Raw genomic sequence first — 22,065 nt, 5'->3', positions numbered from 1 at the left:
ACATAGAAAGTTCGTTTATCCTAGCAATACGTTATAACGATCATTTATATTTCTAGAAAATTTTCGGAAATTTCTTACTTTTTATTTTTCTGCCTTGCTTCCAGAGAAACAGATACATTTTGTAAACGAAACTCTGATAGTTGAGCTAATATGAAATAAGTGTGACATATTTTTAGCTCCTTAAAATGCATAGAGTTTCTGGTAAATGTGATGCGAATGTCCACCAAACAATATTTCGTAGATATGCAAATATTATTAAGGCAAATATAAATATTTAAATAATTTTTCAACTTTTTACGCTTTCAGAAAGCAGCCGTCTCTTTCCCGTTATTTTTTCCACCTATTTTTAGAAAACTATAACCCAACAATACAAGATAATAATGTAATCGTAATTGTAATTGTAATTTGTTCGATAACATATTACAATACGTCTCAGTCTCTTAGTGGATATTCAAATTGCTTCCATAAGAAAGATACAGGATTATTCGTAAACGTGTTTAATAAAGCTGCAACTTTTATCGCAAAATTAATACAACTTTATACACGAATTCCGTTGCTTCCTTACTTTGTCGAAGAGAAGCAACGAGGAACTCGTATCAATGTGGCTCTTAAATAAAAAACAAACATCCCATAAAAGAAATAGACAATCGAATTGACGTTATTATTAAAATTTTACGAATCACGTGTTACCAGTATTAATAAATATATTTACATAAAATTAAAAAGTTTGATAACGAAGCAAACGTAATTTATTACGATCATCCTATTCGCGAAACGTTATAAAATCGTGAAAAAGAAATCTGCAACTTACAACCAATGAATCGGCGGTTTACCAATATTTGGACTGGACATATGAATGTAATTTAAAAAATGTCACCTACATAGAGAATCATTTTACTTGCCAAATATTACAATAAGTACTGTATTTTCATATCTTACATACTCCATTCGATTTTGCACCGTCAAATTCTCCATAAATATATCTACATCCTATTGATATCGTTAATCGGTAAATTATTGTGCAAGAGAAACCGTACACTCGTGTGCATTGTATCATTAAGAACATAATCCTGTTGGATCACCCCGTCGCTTGTGTACAACGAGCTTAAAGCGGAAGCCAACGAACGCATAAAATCAGACGATCGACTTTCATGGTCGACCGCGATCGAAATCCAGCGTGCACAATTAAACAGCTCCCATCTCGGCAATCAAATCGTCAAAATTCCCAATATCGAATGGGTTTCCGTGCAGTGGAGGCACTCTGCGACTGTAATGGCACTACCAGTTCTTCCCGCCAAACCGTGGAGTGTTACATCTCCGCGAAGGACCTTTTACCATCGTGCAAGCCGATCCTAAAGGCCACAGCGAAGGGAAGATGCGGCGTTCGTCGCATGATAATTTCCACCTTTATTCTCCTTCTTATACTGGTCGCTATTTATTGCCTGTCCGCCTCTTGCGATCGTCTACGAACGTTTAGTAGATCGCTAAGAAATCAAGCTCAATCTGAACACCAACCTAACCCACAACCTCAACTTTCATCGCTACCGGTTGAAATTACAGGGGAGGAACCGAATGTGGAAGAGGCGCCACCGTTTGAAGGGGATACGTAGGTTTAAAGATTGGATCGTGAGTATTTTCAATAAAATTCGATCGTGCGAATTTTCATCCAGATCGTGTTTCTCTATCGTTAAAATACTTCCTAATCCTGCTACGTTCCATGAATTCTTTGTATCTCGATGTTGCCTTCGTTTCAGGCTGGATAAAGGTCTTTTTTTCTAATGCTTCAGGAACATTAGCGTACGATTGAAACAGGGAATCGGTAAGCTCAGGCTGATGACGATTCTATTTTTCTCAAATTTTTGGGAAATTTTCTAACGTTCCCTTAGACATATACGATACCGTCGAAAGCGACCGTAAGAAATATGAAGTTTACAAGAAATGCGAAAGAACGGTGGAGTCATTTCTCGCGTAATTATAAGTTACGCTCTCTGATTTGTTTCCGAACGTTGAAAATCGTTTGGTTTATTAAGATAAAATGAAGACAAAAATTCGGGAGCTGTAGCAAGGTTAATTACACCTCTAGCAGAGATTGAATCTGAAAGATATGATGTTACGCGTCTTTTTTAATATCATCGTACGGAACGTAATTGTTAATATTGTTATATTTTCAATAAAAAGTTATAACTATGTATTTTTTTATGTATGGTACTAAAAATGCGGAAAATCTTGAAGACAATTATATTGTAAATCGATCACTCCGAATTCCTCATTCTCCATCGACGTATTACAGCGTCCGAGAGTTAGTATGCAACCAATATTTCGAAATATGGTTAACCTATATTCACCTGTGAACGTTTTATTGTCTTCAGAAATCTATCAAGAAAGATAAACGTGATGGATTGATCGTGACGATATTCGATTAATGGGGGAAGATTGGGTTGTACGAAGAAAATCAGGTAATCGAAATTACGCTTGAAAATGCATTATCGATTATCCGAATTAATTAATTACAGAAAAACCGAATAATAGTCTTTTTCAAACTGAAATTATGACGTGCGTTTCATATAGAAAATGATAATTTATTGCACGTTACTAGATGTGTATATCTCGGTCATTTTTTCCCCTGACTTTCTAATCTTTCCTCTTATCTCGTTGATCGATCTTTCGATGTAATATTATAAATCCTCCTCGAACTTAGTATCTCCGCGGGATTAGTTTCTTTTTCGCTTTTCGTACTATCTAATAACTGTTTCCGTTGCTACGAATGTTTCTAAACGCTGTTCACGGAAACAGTCCCTTTAATTCTTCCAACGATTTATTCGCCGCTTACATCGCTCGTCTTATCGTCTTATCTTCAAACCACTCTGTGATATAGCTTTCATATTATTGTTCGGATAATCGAATAATTAAAAAACAAAAAGAACGTTTCAATAACATAACGAAAACTCTAATAAATGGTGTTCAAAAAATTCAAGTGCTACTCTGCGCTGTAGATAGACTGCGAATATTTATGTATTTATGACAAACGTGAAAGTATAGAAACACACGGAATACACATAGTAGACGACGACGTATTGAATATTAAAAATATCAGGATTCGTTACGACATCAAGCGAGCGAAACAAATTTCTACTCAGGTTCTACTTTCACAGTTGTGCTCGTAAAGGTATAAATTTGCATAAATATCCGCGGGCTAATTACAGCCTTTCTTCCATCCAAATCCTTGATATCTTCACATTGTTAATTGATTTTGATCGCGATATCGTAGAATTCGGTACGCAAACCACCGTAAACCATCGATATCGATCGCAAAAGCTGGGCATAAGTCTGAAACGATGCATGAAAGGAGAAAAAAAAGTGGAAACGGAACGTTTGATCCTGGATAACGAATGTGGCAAGCGCTGTGCTCGGTGTATGTAAGTACATAAATCCGTGTCCGAAACAGAGCGAGGTCGAAGTACATTTTTCATCCGCAACATTATTCGGGGCGAAAGTAATGTTACATTTCACAGAACAACGCCGATACGGTTCCGTGTGTCGTAACAGCTGCGGGTAGATGGAGTGCACACAGAGGGCAGAAGAGCGAAAGAGAAGGGGAGAGGAACGAAACGAGAGGGTGGTTCCTGTGATCTACATTTTAATCTTCCAGCATCGATGAAACGAGGGAATCAAAGCATCGTTCGGTTATACGCGCTGAAAAATCAAATTCAATGACTCGAATGCATTTGAACGTTGTCAAAGCAGCTAGGGGCAATAGCCGCTATGGCAAAGACCCCGATAGCCATGCGCGAAATAGCCGAAATTCATAAGCATTTTTAAAATATTATCACTGCGAAAAGAGGAGATATCGCAAATATAAATAATAATTTCGAAAATATTAAATCTTCGGTAAAATATGAAAAGTTTGGCGTGTAACTGTCGCGTGCTATCGTTGCGACAGAATTTCCACTGTTTTCGATAAAATGCTTGCTTTTTAGGAGGGAAAAAGGACAGTAGGGAATTGACGAAGCATCGCGTCAATAGTCTTTTTACATTGTTACGATTATCGTAAAAATCGGTAACAAAAGAGATAATTTACTTTTCAAATCAATGGCTGATTTATTATCTTTATAAAATACAAAAAAAAAAAACAAGAAAAAGAAAACAACAAAAGAAGCGACTCAATCAGAGGAACGATAAAGTCGATATGTAAATGATAAATCCGTAAAGTCTTACACCGTGAATTGAATTTTACTGCGATTATGCATATTAAACTGTGATAAATTATGAGATCAAAGGCGGAAGTTAATGATTTTACAAATTCAGAACAGTCGCTATCTACGAATTATTATTACCCGGACCAATGACTCAGGAGTCTTAAAGATATTATTTTCTGCGTAATTCATACTGATAATATATTAGAAATATCGTCATTATCTCTGAGTCTAAAATTGCAAGCATACAATCTCATTCCTTGCAAATTATCGGTAACAAGCCGTACAATCTTAAATTCATCGATATATTGGACTGAAAAGAACAATTAGTTTTATTAGCCGCATTTGTAACTAAAATATTCGTTTGTTACAAAACGTCTTTTATCAAAAAAGAAGATCTATCAAAAGGAGGCAAAAAATATGGCGCGCTAAAGATAGAAAGACATTAAACCTCCAGCCACAAGCGATTTCTTCTACTAAACTCGATCTATTCGTTCGTATAACTGTCTTCGGCCATATAGGAAACATTATATCCAATAAATAGCAGTCGTCACAGAAAGTATCAATCAATTTCAGATAATTGGTATTTTATCGGATCTTCGTTTGTTATCTCGAATCATTTTTAAACGCACTTATTTACCTGTTATAATTCCGTTGATTCTATTTAATATCGTTACAAAACTGATCACGTATCTAAATTGCTTCCTCTTCTAGCACATTTTAAACGATCCATACAGATAATCAAGAAGAAAGAAATTTTCGAATCGGAAGAAATCACAAACGAACAGCACCACGAAGAAGATATCTAAAGGTTTGATTTTATATAAAATCGCGTGGAAATTTTCCTACAAGTATATTTAGTTGCCACCATAAAACCAGTAACCTAGATGATGTAAGACTTTTACGCAATATTGCATATAGCCTAGTTAGAACACTTGATAACATATTTATGTACACAACAAAATAGGCTAAAACGACGTGTTCCGATGTCTTAATGATTAATCAGTGAAAGGCACTCGTTTCGATGGGAAACGTTGGTTCCCAATGCTCGTATAACGTAATAAGAAGGCAGCTGCACTTTTCAGTAACCTGATTAAACCAACAATGAGCAAGCAAAAATCAAGTAGTTTTCCAAACGTGCTATAGTTTCATCCTCTACCGATGTTACCTTATTGTTGCTGAAACATTTTGATTTCTATAAATATCAACAGCCTAATAATACGTAAGAGAAACGTGATTTTTACAAAACCTGTGGCTGGTGGATCAGCGAAATTATTTCTGCGTTTAATCGAAATTGTCCAACTGTTCTAGCAACAACAAAACTCGAGTAAGTTCGTCGTCGGTAATGTGGTCTAAAATTGACAGTACGACGCAAGCAAAGAGGAACTTGTCGACGACATCTTCTCTCAAACGTTCACTGTCTACCTCTGGATATTCAGATCTGACGGTGTCGATGTACAGCGTCAAAATTTTCTGCACCTCCGACGGCCCATTTTCATGTGTCACGTTATACAGTAGAATGGGCCCGAGATCGACAGCCGGCGAACAATATCTCATTGTTTGCCAGTCGATCATCTTCGCGTCGATCGGTTTCCCGTTCTGGTATTTGAACAGTAGATTATCGTGTGAAAAATGGCCGTGGCATATTGTAGAGACGTCGTTCACCCCTGTCGCGATGGCTTTCACTATTTCCATTGGTCTCTTGTTTAATCTATGTTTTATCCTCTCTACGAACCCAGAGTTCGGCATCGTCTCGAGAATATCCAGCATTCTGAAATCATCGTACGCGTAGCGTGTAATATTTTGATACATTGATATACATATATATATAATAATTAATTATACATATTATTAATAAATATTATTGATATAATAATCAAAATAAAACAAAAAAATATTTTCTGCGAAGAATGAACTTTGTTAAGATTCATCTTGTTGCTATTCGATTTTTTCTCATGTTGGACGAAAGAAACGAAAATTTCGAGAAATGTGGCTGCGCGTGATTAGGCGTGAAAACCATTATCGACGAATCTATTATAATAATATGTTCCAACGTGGAACGGCGAGGACATAGCCACGCACAGATTTTCTAACAAACTGGCAATTAATTGATTCGCGTCAATCTCTTGATACTGGAAACTCGATCAATTTTGCATTCTGTCCGCTTCAATTGTGTACCGATTATTGCGCCTATAACGAAGTTGCTATTTTATTGCCAGTAACATCGATAACGTCAATATTACCGGTCAGATACCTACTCTGTATCTCCCAACGACGAAACTATCGCACGTTCGATACGATACAATTCTTCCATCAGTTAGATTTATCAACCCTTTTATCAGTATCACGAACGAAAATTCGTCCAAGGGAAATTTAAGTTGAAAGCTATACTCCAAAGTTCGGTGTTATTTTTATATCCATCCGGTCATTGATTAAATTTTCTTATACTTGACCCCTTCCTATTAACAAATGTGTACTGGTACTTTGAAAAAAATTAGTTTCCACATTATTTTTAATCTATTATTTAAAGAAATAATCATTATACCTATAGTACGCTTAAATGGCATCATCGAGAGTATCAATCAAGAGTTTGTTAAATCCCGCCACAGAATTCATACGCGATCCATAGTCGCAACACTAATTTTATTCGATTATAGTACATTCGGTAAAAGAAAATGGAATGCTACTTGTTCAATCCATAATTACAATTGTTAACTACAATTACCAATGCTTAGCCAGAATTAAGAAAATTCCGTGTTACATATTCCCCCCTTTTCTTTTAGTGTTTCTCCTCGTCCTACTATTTACGTTTTCTAACTACCTTACATCATTAAGAGAAAACGGTAGATCGTATGATTTTGAGAAACACGTACTCGCTACTTTCACAAAGTTACGTGGATCCTAATCTTCGACTCGAGTAATCGACACAACACGAAATCGTAATCAATGCGTTCTGAGAACCAAGCCTTTTCCTAGCATTCATACACAGACCATTGTTATCTTCGTTATCGTATCGTAAGTACATTTCTATCAGCACATGTATCCGAAATTCTGTCAAACGAAACCTTTGTCTTACGATCTTTAACACGGTTCGTCATAATTATTATCTTGCGGATTTTTTCGTAATTTTATATTTTTCGAAACACGATTCAAGAAATAGAACGTAGATACTTTATCGTGAATATTTTATCATTTATCATTTTATTATTTATTATATCAATTATTCCTGTCTATCGTGTCCCACATATTTTTTCATCTTAAAATCTCTCATTAATTGATAAAATCCGCGGTCTAGTAATCATCGTCGCATCTTATTACCAAGAAAGGATCAAGAAATTACCTAGTCGATCTCTTCTCGTAATGCAACATAGTCTCTTCGGTGAGAGAAATTTCAAGCAATTTCGCCTCGAATTCCCTGAAGACCTGCGGTTCTGTCGCTCTCAATCTCAACCCTCTGGCGTGAAACTTGGCCAGAACTTGCACGCACAATTTCAAGTGTTCCTCGTCCAATTCACCGTCCACCTGCGTGTAACCAGCTTCCTCCAAATCCTCGAGAACGATCACCGGTCTTCCGTAACGACCTAAATCCGACAGGTAACACTTTGGAACCAAATCGGTTCCATACTTGAGCGTCATCTTCGAGTAGAACATTTCTTCGTTTTGGTAAGCGTTGAACGCTGTCGGACTCTTGTGCTCTGCCTCTTCCTCGGGAAGCAGTTTCAGTAACAGCGGGAAGCTGCGTGGCTCGCCGGAGAACCTGACCACGATCGTCACGCGATAAATCTCGCTGCTTCGACTCAGCTCGTCGAGACGAATCGTTGCCGAGTCGAACTCGACGAATTCCCTGGAATTCGGCTCGCAGAAGCAACGATCGTGCACCATTTCCGGCAGCAATTTCTTTTCGATGAAGGCGAAGCTTCGCTCCCAAACCTCGTGGGACTTCATGCTCCAAACGATATCGTCACCAGTTTTTACAGCGATTATTAACAAGCTGAGCAATTAAAGTTCAAACTGGCCGCCTACGTTTTTAATCCACGATAATGGCCGCCGTCTTTCCTCTATACTTATCGAACAACTTACACGTACGATAACTTTCCTCGTACGTCGCCAATAACGTAGGAATCTTGTAGAATCGAAGCACGTGTAGCGAATAATTGTAGGAATATCGTGGCGGATGCACTATATAGTTCGATTTGAATGACTCAGTTTTCACAATTCTGATTCTGATATAATAACTGAAAACAACACTTCTGGATAGGTTCGATGAGATTGTTATTCTAAGAACGATTGTCACGCGAACAACAACGATAACTACGATCGACGACGAACAATCAAAGATTCCCGGCTATCTCGCAGCCTATGGATACGAAATGCGTGACAAATAAGAGACAGATAAGGCGTTGTTGATATCGGCATTCAACATTCGGTAAGATCGATGCACGCGTGGCAACGAGTCGGCCGCAAGTAGCCAGCCGGTGGAACTCTGAAAGTATCGTAGGAAATTGTTACGCGTACCGATTCCCCTCGCAACGCGCAACCGAGATAATGAAACTCTTATCTTCCAATGACGTCACGTACTCCATGATGCTCGGCAACGAACGAAGACCGATTTAGCTACTTCGCGCGCATTTTCAATAGCTCGAACGTGTCGTGTTCATCAATTCGTTCGACGCGAGAATGAACGTACAGTAATTCTAGCGCGTTATCTCTCGTTTGTATCTACTGTTAAAAAACAAGACTGTCTTACGCGTTGTGTAATTGCTGGTAAATTATAAAACGAAGCGTCTAAAAAGACGTTTAAGCTTGGCAGTTTTTTCGCTTGGTTTCAAGGAGGATATAAACGCGACGTTAATAGATAGCAAATAATTAATATTCTTCCTGTCAAGTAAACATGCAGAGAAGATACGAAGGTCAATTTCGCTGTTTTGAACGAGGTGATAATATGTTTTCCTCTTTTGTCTTTCGTTTGCATACTAATCTTGCGTCTCGAGGAGAGGCATCATAGTTTATATCGCGGATTTTATACAATTCTCCGGTAGTAATAATTTATGTACTTGTTGACTTTATGTATAGGAAAAAAGTGAATTGCTGCGGTAAATCGCAAGAGATACGTGAGACGTTAATTTGGAAAAATATATAACGTGAAATTAATAAGAAACGACAAGTATAAAATGACGTACACGTGCCACTTCATCGTCTGAATTTTGAAGCTAGTTGCTCGATTCGATGATAGAAAAATTTAAACGGCAGAGAACATGCTGAATCGATTCGTCGTTCGAATTAATTCGACGAGATCGATATCGGCTGTTTGCGAGCCAAGATAGAAAATTAGATAACGAGTGACAGGAATAGGGCAATTATGATAATAAGGAAATCTTTTAGACGGTGATTCGTTGAATTTCACAGGGTCCCTGCATCGTAACGATGCTGCGAGAAAGCTCCAACAAGTGATTTTAATTCTAACGCGATTACTTTGATAAATCCCGAACTAAACGGAGTTCGTCCTTTGTTCTTTAAAAGTTTTACTCGCTGGCTCATTTTAATACCAGATGAAATAATTTGAACTTTCCCACGATTCGTTGATACTCGATTCTCGCGGATACTTGATATCATTGTAAAATTTGAGCGGATTCGTTTGATAATCCGATCGAAATAGAAAAGCTCGCTTACCTTGACGCGGAAGCTATAAAAAGCTTGAGCACCAGGAAATTCTGAAATTTTTTCATTTCTCATCTGCTTTCTATCTTTGCCATTTCGATGGGAGGAGTTGCAGTTGCGAATTTTCGAAAGCGCGCAACAGACTCTTACGTATTTATTAAAAATTTCTCGATATTTTAATGAAAGGATTACATCTTCGGTAAAACCGAGTTTAATCTTCGTATTTCTTCTGGAAATGTAAAAAGCGTGGAAAGTTTAACAAGCTCAGTTTCAAAGTTAAAGTAATTTGGATACAATTTTTCGGTTCAGAGCTCAATTCGCGAAGTAAACGTGTAATACGCTTGCCCACAAATTAGAATCCAAACGAGAAAGCCGAAGTTCCTTAACTTCATGTTCGTAAAATTTTATGCCACTTGTCGTGTAGTAACAGAGTATGAAAGTTATTACGTACGATGCAACGATTATTACGCAAATTCCTAGCCAATCTTATAAAATACTTTTTCCTACAGTTATTCGTAGAAATCTTACATCTTATAAAGATGTAATTTTTGTTTAAACGAAGCACATGCATATTCCGATGTCTGATAACATCTTTCGAGGATCACTTTTCCAATCGAAAGGTGCCGCTCCTCTAAATATTCGTACGAAAACAAGTAAATCTACTTAAATCCATCGTACTGGGAACGTAACGTAAATGACAAATAGATTATTCGCGCGAAAACAGTTCGAACGACTCGCAACAAGTCGAAGAATGATATCAATCGTTATCGCTACAACTTCATGCCACGACAAAGTGGAATCTACCAACGGTGCAAACGTCACCCGTAAACCAATACCAAATCCGACAATCCCTTCAGGCTGCCGTAATTCAAAATTCCATGTGACAGGACCGCAACGAAACTCGCCATCCAACAGCAAAACCAACCATTTCCGTTGAACCATCGTAAACAACACAGCGAAAAATCTCTGAAAAAGACCGAATTCAAAGGACTTAACCTGCCTCTTCATGATTAATTTACCTCAGCATCTGCCGTTTGTGTCGTCGATTATGCCAAACCAGAACCTACCGATACAACAGACGAGCCAGAATTTCCCGATAACGTACCAACAACCGCAAACGGTCACCCAACAAATGCAAACCACTCCTTCCGTTGCTTATACAACCAATCCGCAAGGTATTTCGCTAGTGTTGCAAGACTTATTAACAGTTCGTACTATCGTATGTACGTGTATGTACATGTAAACGTATGTATATGTATATATATATATATAGTGCGTGTATCGATTATCGACAGAGTTGGGATTTCACTGGTAAATATTGCTTCTCGGATCGAGGATCACGGTCGAACGGATTCGGTTTAATGAAACGCTTTGAGAACCTAATGAAGGTTTTTCGTTGCAATTCGGTGGCAGTGGTTTCGTAGTATTTAACGCGTTGATCGTGGACACAAAGTTGGTACGGTGGTCATTTAAGCTTTTTCAAGGGGTTTTTTTTTTGTAACGAGTTCGTTAATTTCGTTTTTTATCATTTGGAAGAATTTTGGACGATGTAGTTTTGATAAATATTATAAATTTCCAATATGTACAACGATGTAGCTACTTAAGATAAAACGTTCATTTGGTGAGTTTCTTTTATCATGAAAGTTGGGAGATTTCCGATGATATCTCGATAAACGTTACAAATTTCTAATGTAACGGCTGTAGTCGTTTAAAAGAAGAGCTTTTTAGGTAACCAGTTTATCGCGTACTTGTTTTTCTAATTCGTGAGGATTTCAGATACTTCGATAAGTATGATAGGTTTCGGATGTAGGCCGAAGTGCGTGTGGTTGTGACGATTGTGGGAAACATGGAACGATATTTGGCAGAAAAGTAAATTGAAAATGTAAAATAAAAGAGAAGAAAGGAGAAAAAGATTGCGCTTCGTCGTAAAAATAACTAGACTCGCGTTTCCAATCTCTTCCTGATTTCTATATTTTTCAATAAAATTCGTCAACTTTCCTCTATTATTCCTGTCGTTTTATTCAATTATTTTTTATTTCTTTTTCGGAGATTTCCAATATTTTCAAAGTAGGTACATCCTCTCTTACGGGTAGTTCTTATTGTTGGTCAAGCTTGACGATTTTTCAAAATCGAGCTCCTCGGAGAATTCAAATAGAAAAATTTCGTTTCCTGTGGTTGCACGAAATATTCCATACGATGGTCACAAGTCACCGGGAAATACTTAGCCGCGTTTCCTTTGTACAAGAATTTCACATATTCTCAATCAACTCCACGCACCGACTGCTTTTGCCTTTGATTTTAACGTGTTTTCGTCGCCCGTGCTCGTTTAAAAAATATCGTTAATATCATTTTGTATCAAATGAAATTAACATAGTATTACTCGTTTCCTGAAAAACCTTCTGAATTTATCGGCTATCGTCGAAAGCTTATATCGTCGAATTTATCGCGTTATTTCCTTCTTCCACTATCTTATATCAAAATACTCTTTTTTGCCACCGAGTGATCCGAAATTAAAAAAAAAAAAATAAGCAAAGATGTACTTGTCACATTTCTCGCCTGTGATCCTCGTATTAGGTTGCGCTGTGAGCGTAAAAAAATTGCAGATTTTAAAAAAGTATGAATAACCTTTGGAAAAATGTTGCGCGTTCAAGATTAATGTTATATCGATCGAGTCCTAACGCATAAAGCTAAATTATTATTCGCATTATATTTTCGTTCTTCTATTTTGAACGACTAAATTACCTTCTATATATAATGTGAGTTGAAAATTGAATATGCAGTAAAAATTGCAGGCGAAATTTCACGTTAAATAAAAAACGAGCCGAGAGTTTATCGAGCATGGTCGATTTTACCTTAATAGAATTCTACCGCGAAAATTACGATACAGCTCATTTCAGAATCGATTGTTCCTAAAATAAAGTCCTATAAAGGAATTTCGTTTCGCAGTTCCGATCCACATTTTTATACCAAACATCTTTAGGATCGCGGCACGATTTTCAATCCACCGTGAGCGAATATTCCCATTGCTGCGACGATGTAGACATTCTCGATATTTTCACAGACAAAAAGTGTCTCTTCGTGCTTCCCGCGATAATTTCAATCTTCTTTAGCACAGCCAACGACCTTAACGAAGTCATTGAAACGTTCAAACTGCGAAGTACCGCGAGTATTAAGCTTTATTTCACCGATAGCCTGTTTTTAAAAACAGATTCTTACAAGCAATTCTTTCGGTTTATCCGCGAGATAAGAATATTTCAAAGCACAAATTTTAAGATATATATATATGTATATATCTGTAATACAAAGAGAGCACTTGTTTAAATTCGTGTTAAGTTAAATCAGTCCTCTCCTGACAAACAAAAATATTTCCTATGTAACGTGTGTTAACCGTATGTTTAAACATCACGTGTTCCTATACCTACAATTGTATTATCAAAAGCACGTGAGCATCTCTCAGTATTACAAAGGTAAACATTTTTTGCAAACGGTGAGGTTGCCATAAAACCGTCTACGACATATAGAAGGATTTACGCGATAGTGCTAGGTTATACGATAAATTAATTACTGCGCTTAATTCTGATCCGAATTTCCGAATCTCTAACGCAGCGATGATAAAACTACGCGAATAATCCTATCTAGGAAGAACGTCGATGATCCTGTAAACATCGAAAAATATGATCTTTGAGAATAATTTCGCGCTTACCATCGTATTTAAACTCCGAAATCAAATTATTAACTTCCTCCCCTGATATTTTTCCCTCTCGTCGATCATAAGTGAGATATTTAAGATTACCAAGTTAGATAGGACACCCCGTATAATAACGAAAGAAAGGAATATTTATCCGTGAACTGTGGAATTCTAGCGCTCAACCGTACGATTCTTTTGTACTAAACGATGCAAAAGGACACCGTTCGTCCGTTAACTGGACAAATTATCAATACAGATTCCTTCAAGCCGTTCTACCAACTCCATCAAGCGGACGTATTCCTGGCGAATCATCAGTACCAGCCAAATCTGCAACCTCCAAGAAACACGTACCCGTCGTCGTTTCAACCAGTCCTTGTGCAAACGCAACCCAACTACGGTAGCCTGCCTCAAAACATCCTCGACCAGATTCGTAGCTGCGTTAGCAGCGCAGCGCCGATATTTATCCTGCCAGGTGGTTGTCATCGACAAACCGGTGCAAGCAATTTAAACGAAGGCGTAGCGCAGCACAGCACAGGACAGTCGACAAATGTGAATCCCTTCGCGTCCATCCACTGTCCACCCTCGTTCTATCCTTATCCGGTGCCTATGCCGGTGTTGGAGCCATTCGGAGTTCAAACTCGAGGCAAAGACGGTTCTCGCGGTTGTTTCTCGTGCTGTCAGAGGAAGCAACGCGGCTTGGATGGCAAGGAATATGCTATAGGATGTTGCTGCGACGTTCACGAACAAGAGGAGCATCGTTGCACGGCTACGAACGGCGATACTATTTGCTCGAAACGAGATTGTCCAGCTTCCATAAGTTTGCAGGCGTTGGCGTCGCAATTTCTCTCGCTGCCAGGAATTATTTCTTGCGCTGCTACTAGGTTAATTTTGAGAAAAATACCTGGATCGAATATAACCGGTAGCACGGAGGACACGATGGATAAGGCGATCAAGTGCCTGGAGACGCTGAACAAGGAGCAGCTGCTGGCCGAGTGCAGAAACGCGCAGCATGCGAACGCGCTCATCAACCTTCACATGACTACCAATCCTCCGGTGAATATTATTCCGCTGCTTACGTTGCTGCAACTCAAGGTGAACGTCTTGAAGGCGCAAGTGGAGAATTTGATTAATAAGAAGGTGACAGAGTGTCAAGGATTTGGATTCGAGGTGAGCATCTTCGTCTCGTACTTCAATGCTGTCCTTCCTTCTGAATTTTTTATTAATCTTTCTTAACTTTCTCGGGATAATAAGTGAGATCGCAAGTCCATTCGTTTGTTTGCAAACTCGTTTGTCCCAATTTCTTCTTCTACTTTCTTGTCATATCACATCTGTCTAGTGTTTAACGATTCCTTGGTGATTAAATTTTGCAAGGATATATCCAGTTCATTGCAACGACCTTATTTCACGAATGTATCGGGAGAATTCAAATCGTATAGACCTAACTCGCTCAGATTTAAATGATTTAGAAGCACGCAAAGGTCAAAGTCACGTTCAACGTTAAAACCATCGATGGTCGATTCAACGACACGGTCGTGTAAAGTATAAAGCGCGAGGTCGCTCGAACGAGATCGCGAAGCAAATCGCTGGAGGTTAATTAAAATTGTCCCAAGAATCGAAAGTCGTGTTAGTCGTGTAGAAATAATTCCAAATCATCTCGCAGTCGTAAGAAAGTAAATTCGGGGTTTCATCGAAAATGCACAAGTTCGATCGAAGCTCTCTTATTCGATAAACCTGAAAAGAAATTCGGTAAATCTGAGAAGACGTTTCTCCGTTGCTTCGATTCCTTCTTCGAACCTCGCTCTCACGAAAGCCAAAATTAACCCGACGCTGCTCCGTCTTCCACGTCGGTTAATCCACCCTCTGTCTACCCACACATCGCTGGTAATTTTCCAACAGAACGTGAATATTATGAAAACACGTTCGCTCACAGGCTCACGAGGAATATCATTCGCCATTGTCTGTGTTCCCAGGTAGAGACCAGCGGCCCCATAGATCCGACCGTGCTGTCGATGAAGACGAACGCCGAGCTGCGTCAACTGTTATCAGCTTTGCGGCAAAAAGAATGCGACGAGAGGGTGAACGTCAACTTCTCGCCCTACCATTCTCAGAAGGTGATCGCCGAGTGCCGTCTGAACAACGTTCAGGCGAAAATTCGCCAAGTGGAGACGGAGTTCGACAGGAGAAGAGACATCTCGGTACCCGGTCCGACTCTCACTTCCAGAATTATCCGACAGTTTTCTGAATCTACGTGCGCGTTTGGCTTCGCCCAGGCGGGACTGTTCGAGCCTTACGTGCAGGCAAGAATGTCAGACTCGCCAGATCCGTTTGCACGAAACCCGAGGAGGCTCGCGTTGAAACCTCACGAGCCTGGACAGAGAACTGTCCAGTGGAAGGAAGAAGATAAGGCCGTTGCTACGTCTGAGAATGGAACGACCACGTACAGAGACGCGGAAACGGGCGAAGATTGCGTTGCTCGTTCGAAGGAAAAGGGAGTGGAATCAAAATCCAGCGAGGACACTTGCAGCTGCGAAGAAAGTTCCTCGCAAGAGAGTCTCGATGAGGGTAAAAAAAAACTTGGCTTAAGAATCGATCGGCATGGAAACGTGATCGTAAGTAGCGCGTGCTGTTCGGAAGGCGTGCCCTTGTTCAAACTTGCATCGCGTATTGTCGAGAAAATGAAGCAGAAGAACGAAGGAGAAGGAGTAAAAGGAGAAGGGCGTGAGTCGAGAGACGAGGAAGAAGATTCTGTGATAGAGTTTCGTATCAAGGAGATTGGCGTCGACGGTAAAGAGTTTGAGATAATTACGATTGACGATGACGACGAGGATACGAAAAGTAAGACGTTCGATGGTGGAAAAGCGAGTATTAAGAAGGAGCGTGAAAGTGATACGGATGTTGGAGAGAAGGTGGGCGTCGGGATAGAAACCGGTACTTTGAGAAAGACAGATATCGAAGAAAACTCTGAAGGGATAGAAGCTTCCGTTGACGCAGGCTTTCCAATAAAGCAAGAGACCGAAAGTATAGAAAGAATGATAGATTCTGATTACAAAGACATTAAGGAAGAACCGGCGGAGAAGGGCGAAAGCGATCAGAAGCGTTCTACGACGACAGCTGGCGTAGAACCAAAAAAGGAGACGGTAGTCTGGGAATCAGATGCGAAAGTAAAAGCAAAAGCTAAGGATTACGTCCTGGTAACTGAGAAAGAAATCGTTCGAAAGCCTGACAACATCGAATCGCTGGGTGTTACGTCTTCGTCCAAAGAAACAGCAGATGACGAAAAAGAAGATGACAGAGCGTTAAAAGAGGAACCAATCGTCGAGAATGCACCGATACACCAAGAAACCGTAAATCAGACGGTTGCAAACAGGCAACCGTCGCGAAAGTCGTCTTCCGATTTGTATAAAACGTTAAACTACACCGTTATAGCGAAGCCAGTGAGCCCAAATAAACAGCGAAAGGAACTTGAACGCGTTTCGAATAAAAACGAGATCGATTCCGAATCGCAGAAAAAAGATAGAAAAAAGAAAAATATACAGATCGTCTCCATGATGACTCGTGTTAAATACAATAAGCAATTTGTAGATTTCTGGGGGTGGAAGAATGCGAATGAAAGACAGATAGAACGTGATTCCTCGAAAAGTGTTGACAAAGAAAATGAGAATGACGAGGATGATAGATGTCTTCTTTCGAAGAAAGAACATTCTTCTGTGACACGCAACGACGAACAACGCGAATTAGTATCGATGATTCCTACGAGCAGCGAAACCAACGATGACATTGAAAAGAATACGCTCGCGGAAAAGATGTTCCCAAAGAGTGGTCGAATGAATGGTGAGTAAATACGTAATTATGGTAATATTATAACACCTTGATACCTTAGATAAATTATCCCATCTACTATCTGAAAACAGCCAAGAAATATTTTATTGCCTGTTTATGCTGCCTTTGTTTTTCTTTATTCAATTTAAAATATTTTCTCGTTACCTCGCAACAGACTGTACAATGTATATCTTTTAAAAAATACGAAACACGAGCAACTTCAAATAACTCGACGTATCTTGCAAAATGAAAAAATTATCAGATGGGGTATTTTAATTAAAAAGGAGAGAACACTCGGTGAATATCATTGAATCGATCGGAGAACGATAGGAAGTTATAAAAAAGCAACGCTTTTTATTTAATTCGGATAGTACAGTTTTGGTATTGGGTACACTTCGGTAGAAATACAAGCGACCAATATGATCCGTAGGCGAGAAAATGACAAATGGGCTGAGACGTTTTCCACCGCTGAAGCATACATATTCAAACGCAGCAGGAACAACAACAGCCGAGATCTCGGAAAATCTACTTCGTCGAAAAGAGATTGAGTCAAACTGCTCGAGGATCGTTTGCGATAGAAGTAGCTCTTATCATTGCAGTTCGAAAATGGAAAATGGCATTGTCTCCGTGATATATTCCATGATGGAAAGTCGGTTTGTTTTCTTGAACTCGTTGCTCGGCAATATAGCGAATTTCCAAGGCGTCCTCTCCAATTTCCATCTCGACAAATCGTTCAACGATTCTCACGACGAAGATAATTTAAATTCGAATCGAGACGACGCAAAGAATAAAAGGCTAAAATCGCAGAAAAACAATCGGATTGCACTTCCGCCGAATACGAGCGCTTACAACGGTGGTGAGCACGATGTTTCCGGCGGAAATCGTGTTTCCGTTGGCGAACAGTGTATTAACGTGCACGAAACGAGACATTCGATAATCGTGGACAGAGAAAAGAACGATTATCTGCTGATTGGCGGTTCTGTTAGCGGTCAATCTCGAGAATTATCGAGAAACGGTTTCAAACGACCATATCATACACGCAGAAACATACTGATAAGAAGTCGACTGAAAAATTCGGGAAACTCGAGACACGAGTATCTGCGTCCTTTCACGATCTTCAAAAGATTGAAGGGAAATAAAATAGTTGCGTCTCAGACAGGTTCGCAAATCCAACATCGACCAAAAGCTAGACAAAGATTTTTAGCTTTGCCTGGAATACCCGAGGATGTGGAGACGTTAAGCAACGGCAAACACGCTAATGCATTTGTAACGATGAATAACGCATCTGAGAACGTAATAACGCAGCAGAATAGTAAACGTAATAATTGCGACGCTGTAACTGATTGCTCCGCTCTTTCCATTGATCGTTGCTCGACAGAGAAGCATCAGGTAATTAACGATTCTCTCAATGGGATGGTAGTAAATGAAGAGATATAGTTTGAATGAATATCACGATTTTATTAGCGTTTGGCAGTAAAGTATAACGTTGGAGATTAAATGGAGAAATAATGACATAAGAACAAACGAATATCGTATAGATTTACTTTTGTGCGAAATGAAATTTTCTTCCAACTAGCATCTCCCTTCTTTGAAAGTTGTACTTCTCCGGAACATCGTACAAATGCTCTCTAATCGTTTGGTATCTTTGGAAGACCCAATCGTATCGATAAGCTTTACGTATCAGTGTACACACAATATATAAATGATCCTCTTAAAGAGAAAAAGAAAAACATTGTGAATAGGCGAATATACACGTTTGTCTCGTAGTTGGAAATAATTGTAACCGGTGAGCGAATACAGTACACCTTCTTTCGTTTTATTAATCGCTAATTTGCTTCGTTTAACGGCTGTTATCTCTGATCGATGAACCACAGTTTATAACTGTGGTCAACTGTCTACTGAGAATCTTTAGAATCGGTAATGTATACTTTGTAACAACGCGGCCATACAGGTCAAACGCTCTTCTACACCCTCAAAATCATACGGGTCGAATTTTTTTGGAGGCCAGAATGAAAACTTTCTTAATGTAAATTCATTTCACGTGCACTGCCATGCACGTGCATTGTCACAGTCATCCACGTCAACGCAAAGGCATTCAGTTCTTCAGACATTTCAGATTCAAATACATCCGTGCATTGTAAACTATAGTCTGTCCAAGATCAATTGGTTGATCAAGATCATTGAAGAAAGAGAAACCCCACACCGTATCCAAATCCCAATATAACGCTGATTCTGTTCTTCGTTTCTCGTCTTAAAGACATAAATATAGAAACACGTGAACTTACATTTTGTCTTAAAAAAATAAAAAAAAAAAAAAAAAGAAAAATCGAAGCATTTGATAGCTTTAGAAAAAAAGAATACTTCGCTTGTTAGTTTATCCAGAGTCAAGGATGTAACTTTGAATAATCAATAAATTTTGGACAAACTTTAGCGAACTCATCCGAATCATGAATATCGTATAATTTGTTATTCAATATGTATATATATATTAAATTTCTTACAAACTAACAAACTTATCATAAGTAAAAAATAAACGAATCTAACACACTGGTCGCACTCATAAAAGCTTAATGCTGATCTGTAACAAAATCTCGCTTATATGTTAAATTACACAGGATAATTATGAAGTAACAGGATAATTATGATGTTTGTCACACCACACTGTAAATACGATGCGGCTTAAAAAAGATATAACAAAATGTAGGGTTTCGATATTCGACGTAGAAACGTGAGAAATACCAAAGCAAGGGGTGACATTCGATATGGATTACGTTGGATGTGAAATATGCATCCATGAATGTCTTCATAGTCGCAAATAGAGGTCGACAAATGTAGTATCATCGAAAAAACGTTAGGTACTGGATTAGAGCCATATACATTATATTACATGCTATCGAAGTTATAAACGGACTGGTACGCTTATAAATACGCTACATGTTTATTACGACTATTCTACGACTCAAACTAGATACGCACTTTCGCGAAACAGATTCGGTCTATCGTTAAAGATTATTATCGTTCTTACAAAGCTCGGTTCAGTCATGACGGTCCTTCTTTCGGATACTATTGCAAGTAATGAAAAAATGCGAGGAACTGAGTACATTGGCTTTGATTTCGGATAATAAGTCTCTGCGTATATGATTCTGATAGAAATTATGTAAATTAGATCCAAAACCTGATATCAAGTAACATACTTTGTATACCAATCTTCCAGTTTTCATAGCGAACCAAGAAACTATCTCTTCAACATTTGTCATATCTTTTTCTATTTCGCTTGAAACTACCTATCCTCTACGAATAAATATCATTAGTCCGTTATAACCATTGGAGAAAGTATTAAATAAGTGGTGGTTCCTATATTACAGAAGGAAGATAGAATAACACGAAACGCCTACGGTTTAATAACTTTAAATATGTAATTATCCGATCCTTCTTTTTTTTTTCTATACCATTTCGTTAGGTAGTGCAATTGAAATATGGACATTCGAATAGTTATGTAAAGTAACCATCTTAAAAACTAAAAACAAAAACATATAGACAATTCTTGTTAAATCTTCTAACCAATATCAATCTGTGTATTGGAAATATTAATTCTTCTTATTTTTCCCATTCTGATAACCAGATATGTACAAAAGTATTTACAAATACATTTACATCACTAATATATAGTCAAATATCTCACGGGCAACTTAAATAATCATGTATAATAGTTTGCAATAATTTAGTTAAAAATTAATACTTCCTATGACAAATCTTTGATTAAAAAAAACGTATACGACTAACAAGTACTTGTAATCTACAATCACTATAATACGATACAAACATCTCTCTGACAAATCATCGACGATAAAAGTCTAGTTACCTTTTTTCTGTTCTACCGTTACACGTAAGTGAAAAAATTCCAATATATCCATCCTTATACAAGTTAAGTCCAAAAGATTACTTTGTAATAAGTATTTATCATGAATAATTACGTTTCATTTTCTTTAAATTCAGTTCAATGTAAGGCGCTTCTTACACCTTGAAATATTTCTCGAGTCATGACAATGACGAAAATTGCTCGAAAAACCGCGAGATTAAGCAGCTTTATAAAGACTGCCATACTCGACCTCAAAAAAACACGACAATGAAAGGAAAGAACTAAAAAGAAAAGTAATTGAAAAAGGAAAAGAATTGTATTGTGAATATCCTTTCAAGTGTTACCTGAATTTCGGATGTACAAGTTGTACTTCTTTCGTTCAAGAATTACAACTTGGCCAAAGGCACGATTGATGTATATTAATTTATATGGAAAGTATTTTCGTAAAAGAATATGAAAACCAAAAAAATATCTTTAAAAATAAAAATAATAATAATAGCGATAATAATAATGTAACAATAAATACAAGCAACGCAGATTCTACTTTTGTACAATAAAAAATGTACAATAGAAAATTGCTTTTTGTAACAAAAGTATTTAGAGCCACTACCTTTGACCCTGACTTAAAAAAAAATCTCGAAAATTCTAATTCCTTCGTTTGTGTCTTTTCTACTTTAATCTAGGAATAATAAGTAGCATTTCTTCTTTTTCTTTTTTCTTTTCTTTAATTCACACCTTTGGTGTACTCAGCTTTCAGTTGACCCAGCACTAATTTTATATCGTAAAAAGTAGGTCGGTTTTCAGGTTGTAAGTCCCATGCCTGGTAAAGAATATTTACTTCGTAACAA

At 38.1% G+C, this 22,065-nt stretch overlaps 3 protein-coding genes and 1 long non-coding RNA gene across 7 annotated transcripts in view; 2 read left to right on the top strand and 2 right to left on the bottom strand.

Moving 5' to 3' along the window:
- Positions 1-2,369: 2,369 nt before the first annotated feature.
- On the top strand, positions 2,370-3,624 carry LOC126915529 (uncharacterized). Its single transcript, XR_007710228.1, has 3 exons — positions 2,370-2,456; positions 3,269-3,416; positions 3,513-3,624. It is a non-coding gene; the product is annotated as an uncharacterized LOC126915529 (long non-coding RNA).
- Positions 3,625-4,073: 449 nt separating this feature from the next.
- LOC126915512 (uncharacterized) lies at positions 4,074-8,733 on the bottom strand. 2 transcript variants are annotated; one of them, XM_050720248.1, is made up of 3 exons: positions 7,534-8,733; positions 5,443-5,964; positions 4,074-5,371 (listed from the first exon to the last, which is right to left on the bottom strand). In XM_050720248.1, the coding sequence occupies exons 1-2, from the start codon at positions 8,136-8,138 to the stop codon at positions 5,478-5,480; spliced, it is 1,092 nt and encodes a 363-aa protein (XP_050576205.1). In that variant the 5' UTR covers positions 8,139-8,733; the 3' UTR covers positions 4,074-5,371; positions 5,443-5,477. The 2 variants fall into 2 exon arrangements, with proteins under 2 accessions (XP_050576205.1, XP_050576204.1); XM_050720247.1 differs by having other exon boundaries at positions 4,074-5,964.
- A 2,093-nt stretch (positions 8,734-10,826) lies between these two features.
- Positions 10,827-19,684, top strand: LOC126915395 (uncharacterized). The gene is made up of 4 exons (XM_050720018.1): positions 10,827-11,026; positions 13,796-14,706; positions 15,510-17,370; positions 17,789-19,684. Exons 1-4 carry the CDS (start codon positions 10,858-10,860, stop codon positions 18,793-18,795), a joined length of 3,948 nt encoding a protein of 1,315 aa, XP_050575975.1. The 5' UTR covers positions 10,827-10,857; the 3' UTR covers positions 18,796-19,684.
- LOC126915506 (tyrosine-protein kinase CSK) overlaps positions 18,796-22,065 on the bottom strand; it is a 27,271-nt gene continuing 24,001 nt past the window's right edge. For all 3 annotated transcript variants that reach the window (XM_050720224.1, XM_050720225.1, XM_050720226.1), the window contains one exon: positions 18,796-22,037. In XM_050720224.1, the coding sequence (XP_050576181.1) occupies positions 21,942-22,037 (96 nt within the window). In that variant the 3' untranslated portion in view covers positions 18,796-21,941. The remainder of the gene's footprint in view (positions 22,038-22,065) is intronic.

This window comes from Bombus affinis, chromosome 4 (genome assembly GCF_024516045.1).
Source record: "Bombus affinis isolate iyBomAffi1 chromosome 4, iyBomAffi1.2, whole genome shotgun sequence".
Lineage (NCBI taxonomy): Eukaryota > Metazoa > Arthropoda > Insecta > Hymenoptera > Apidae > Bombus > Bombus affinis.
Note: the sequence above shows the minus strand (reverse complement) of the source record. Positions and strands in the feature narration are given on the sequence as shown.

Bases quoted from the DNA above. Each gene is read 5' to 3' on its own strand.
- LOC126915512 (XM_050720247.1), bottom strand. From the start codon at position 8,138: ATGAAGTCCCACGAGGTTTGGGAGCGAAGCTTCGCCTTCATCGAAAAG. The intron at 5,965-7,533 runs GTAATTTCTTGA...CGATGATTTCAG, and splicing joins TACGAGAAGAGATCGACTAG to AATGCTGGATATTCTCGAGA.
- LOC126915395 (XM_050720018.1), top strand. From the start codon at position 10,858: ATGATTAATTTACCTCAGCATCTGCCGTTTGTGTCGTCGATTATGCCA. The intron at 11,027-13,795 runs GTATTTCGCTAG...TTATCAATACAG, and splicing joins TTATACAACCAATCCGCAAG to ATTCCTTCAAGCCGTTCTAC. The intron at 14,707-15,509 runs GTGAGCATCTTC...CTGTGTTCCCAG, and splicing joins GTCAAGGATTTGGATTCGAG to GTAGAGACCAGCGGCCCCAT.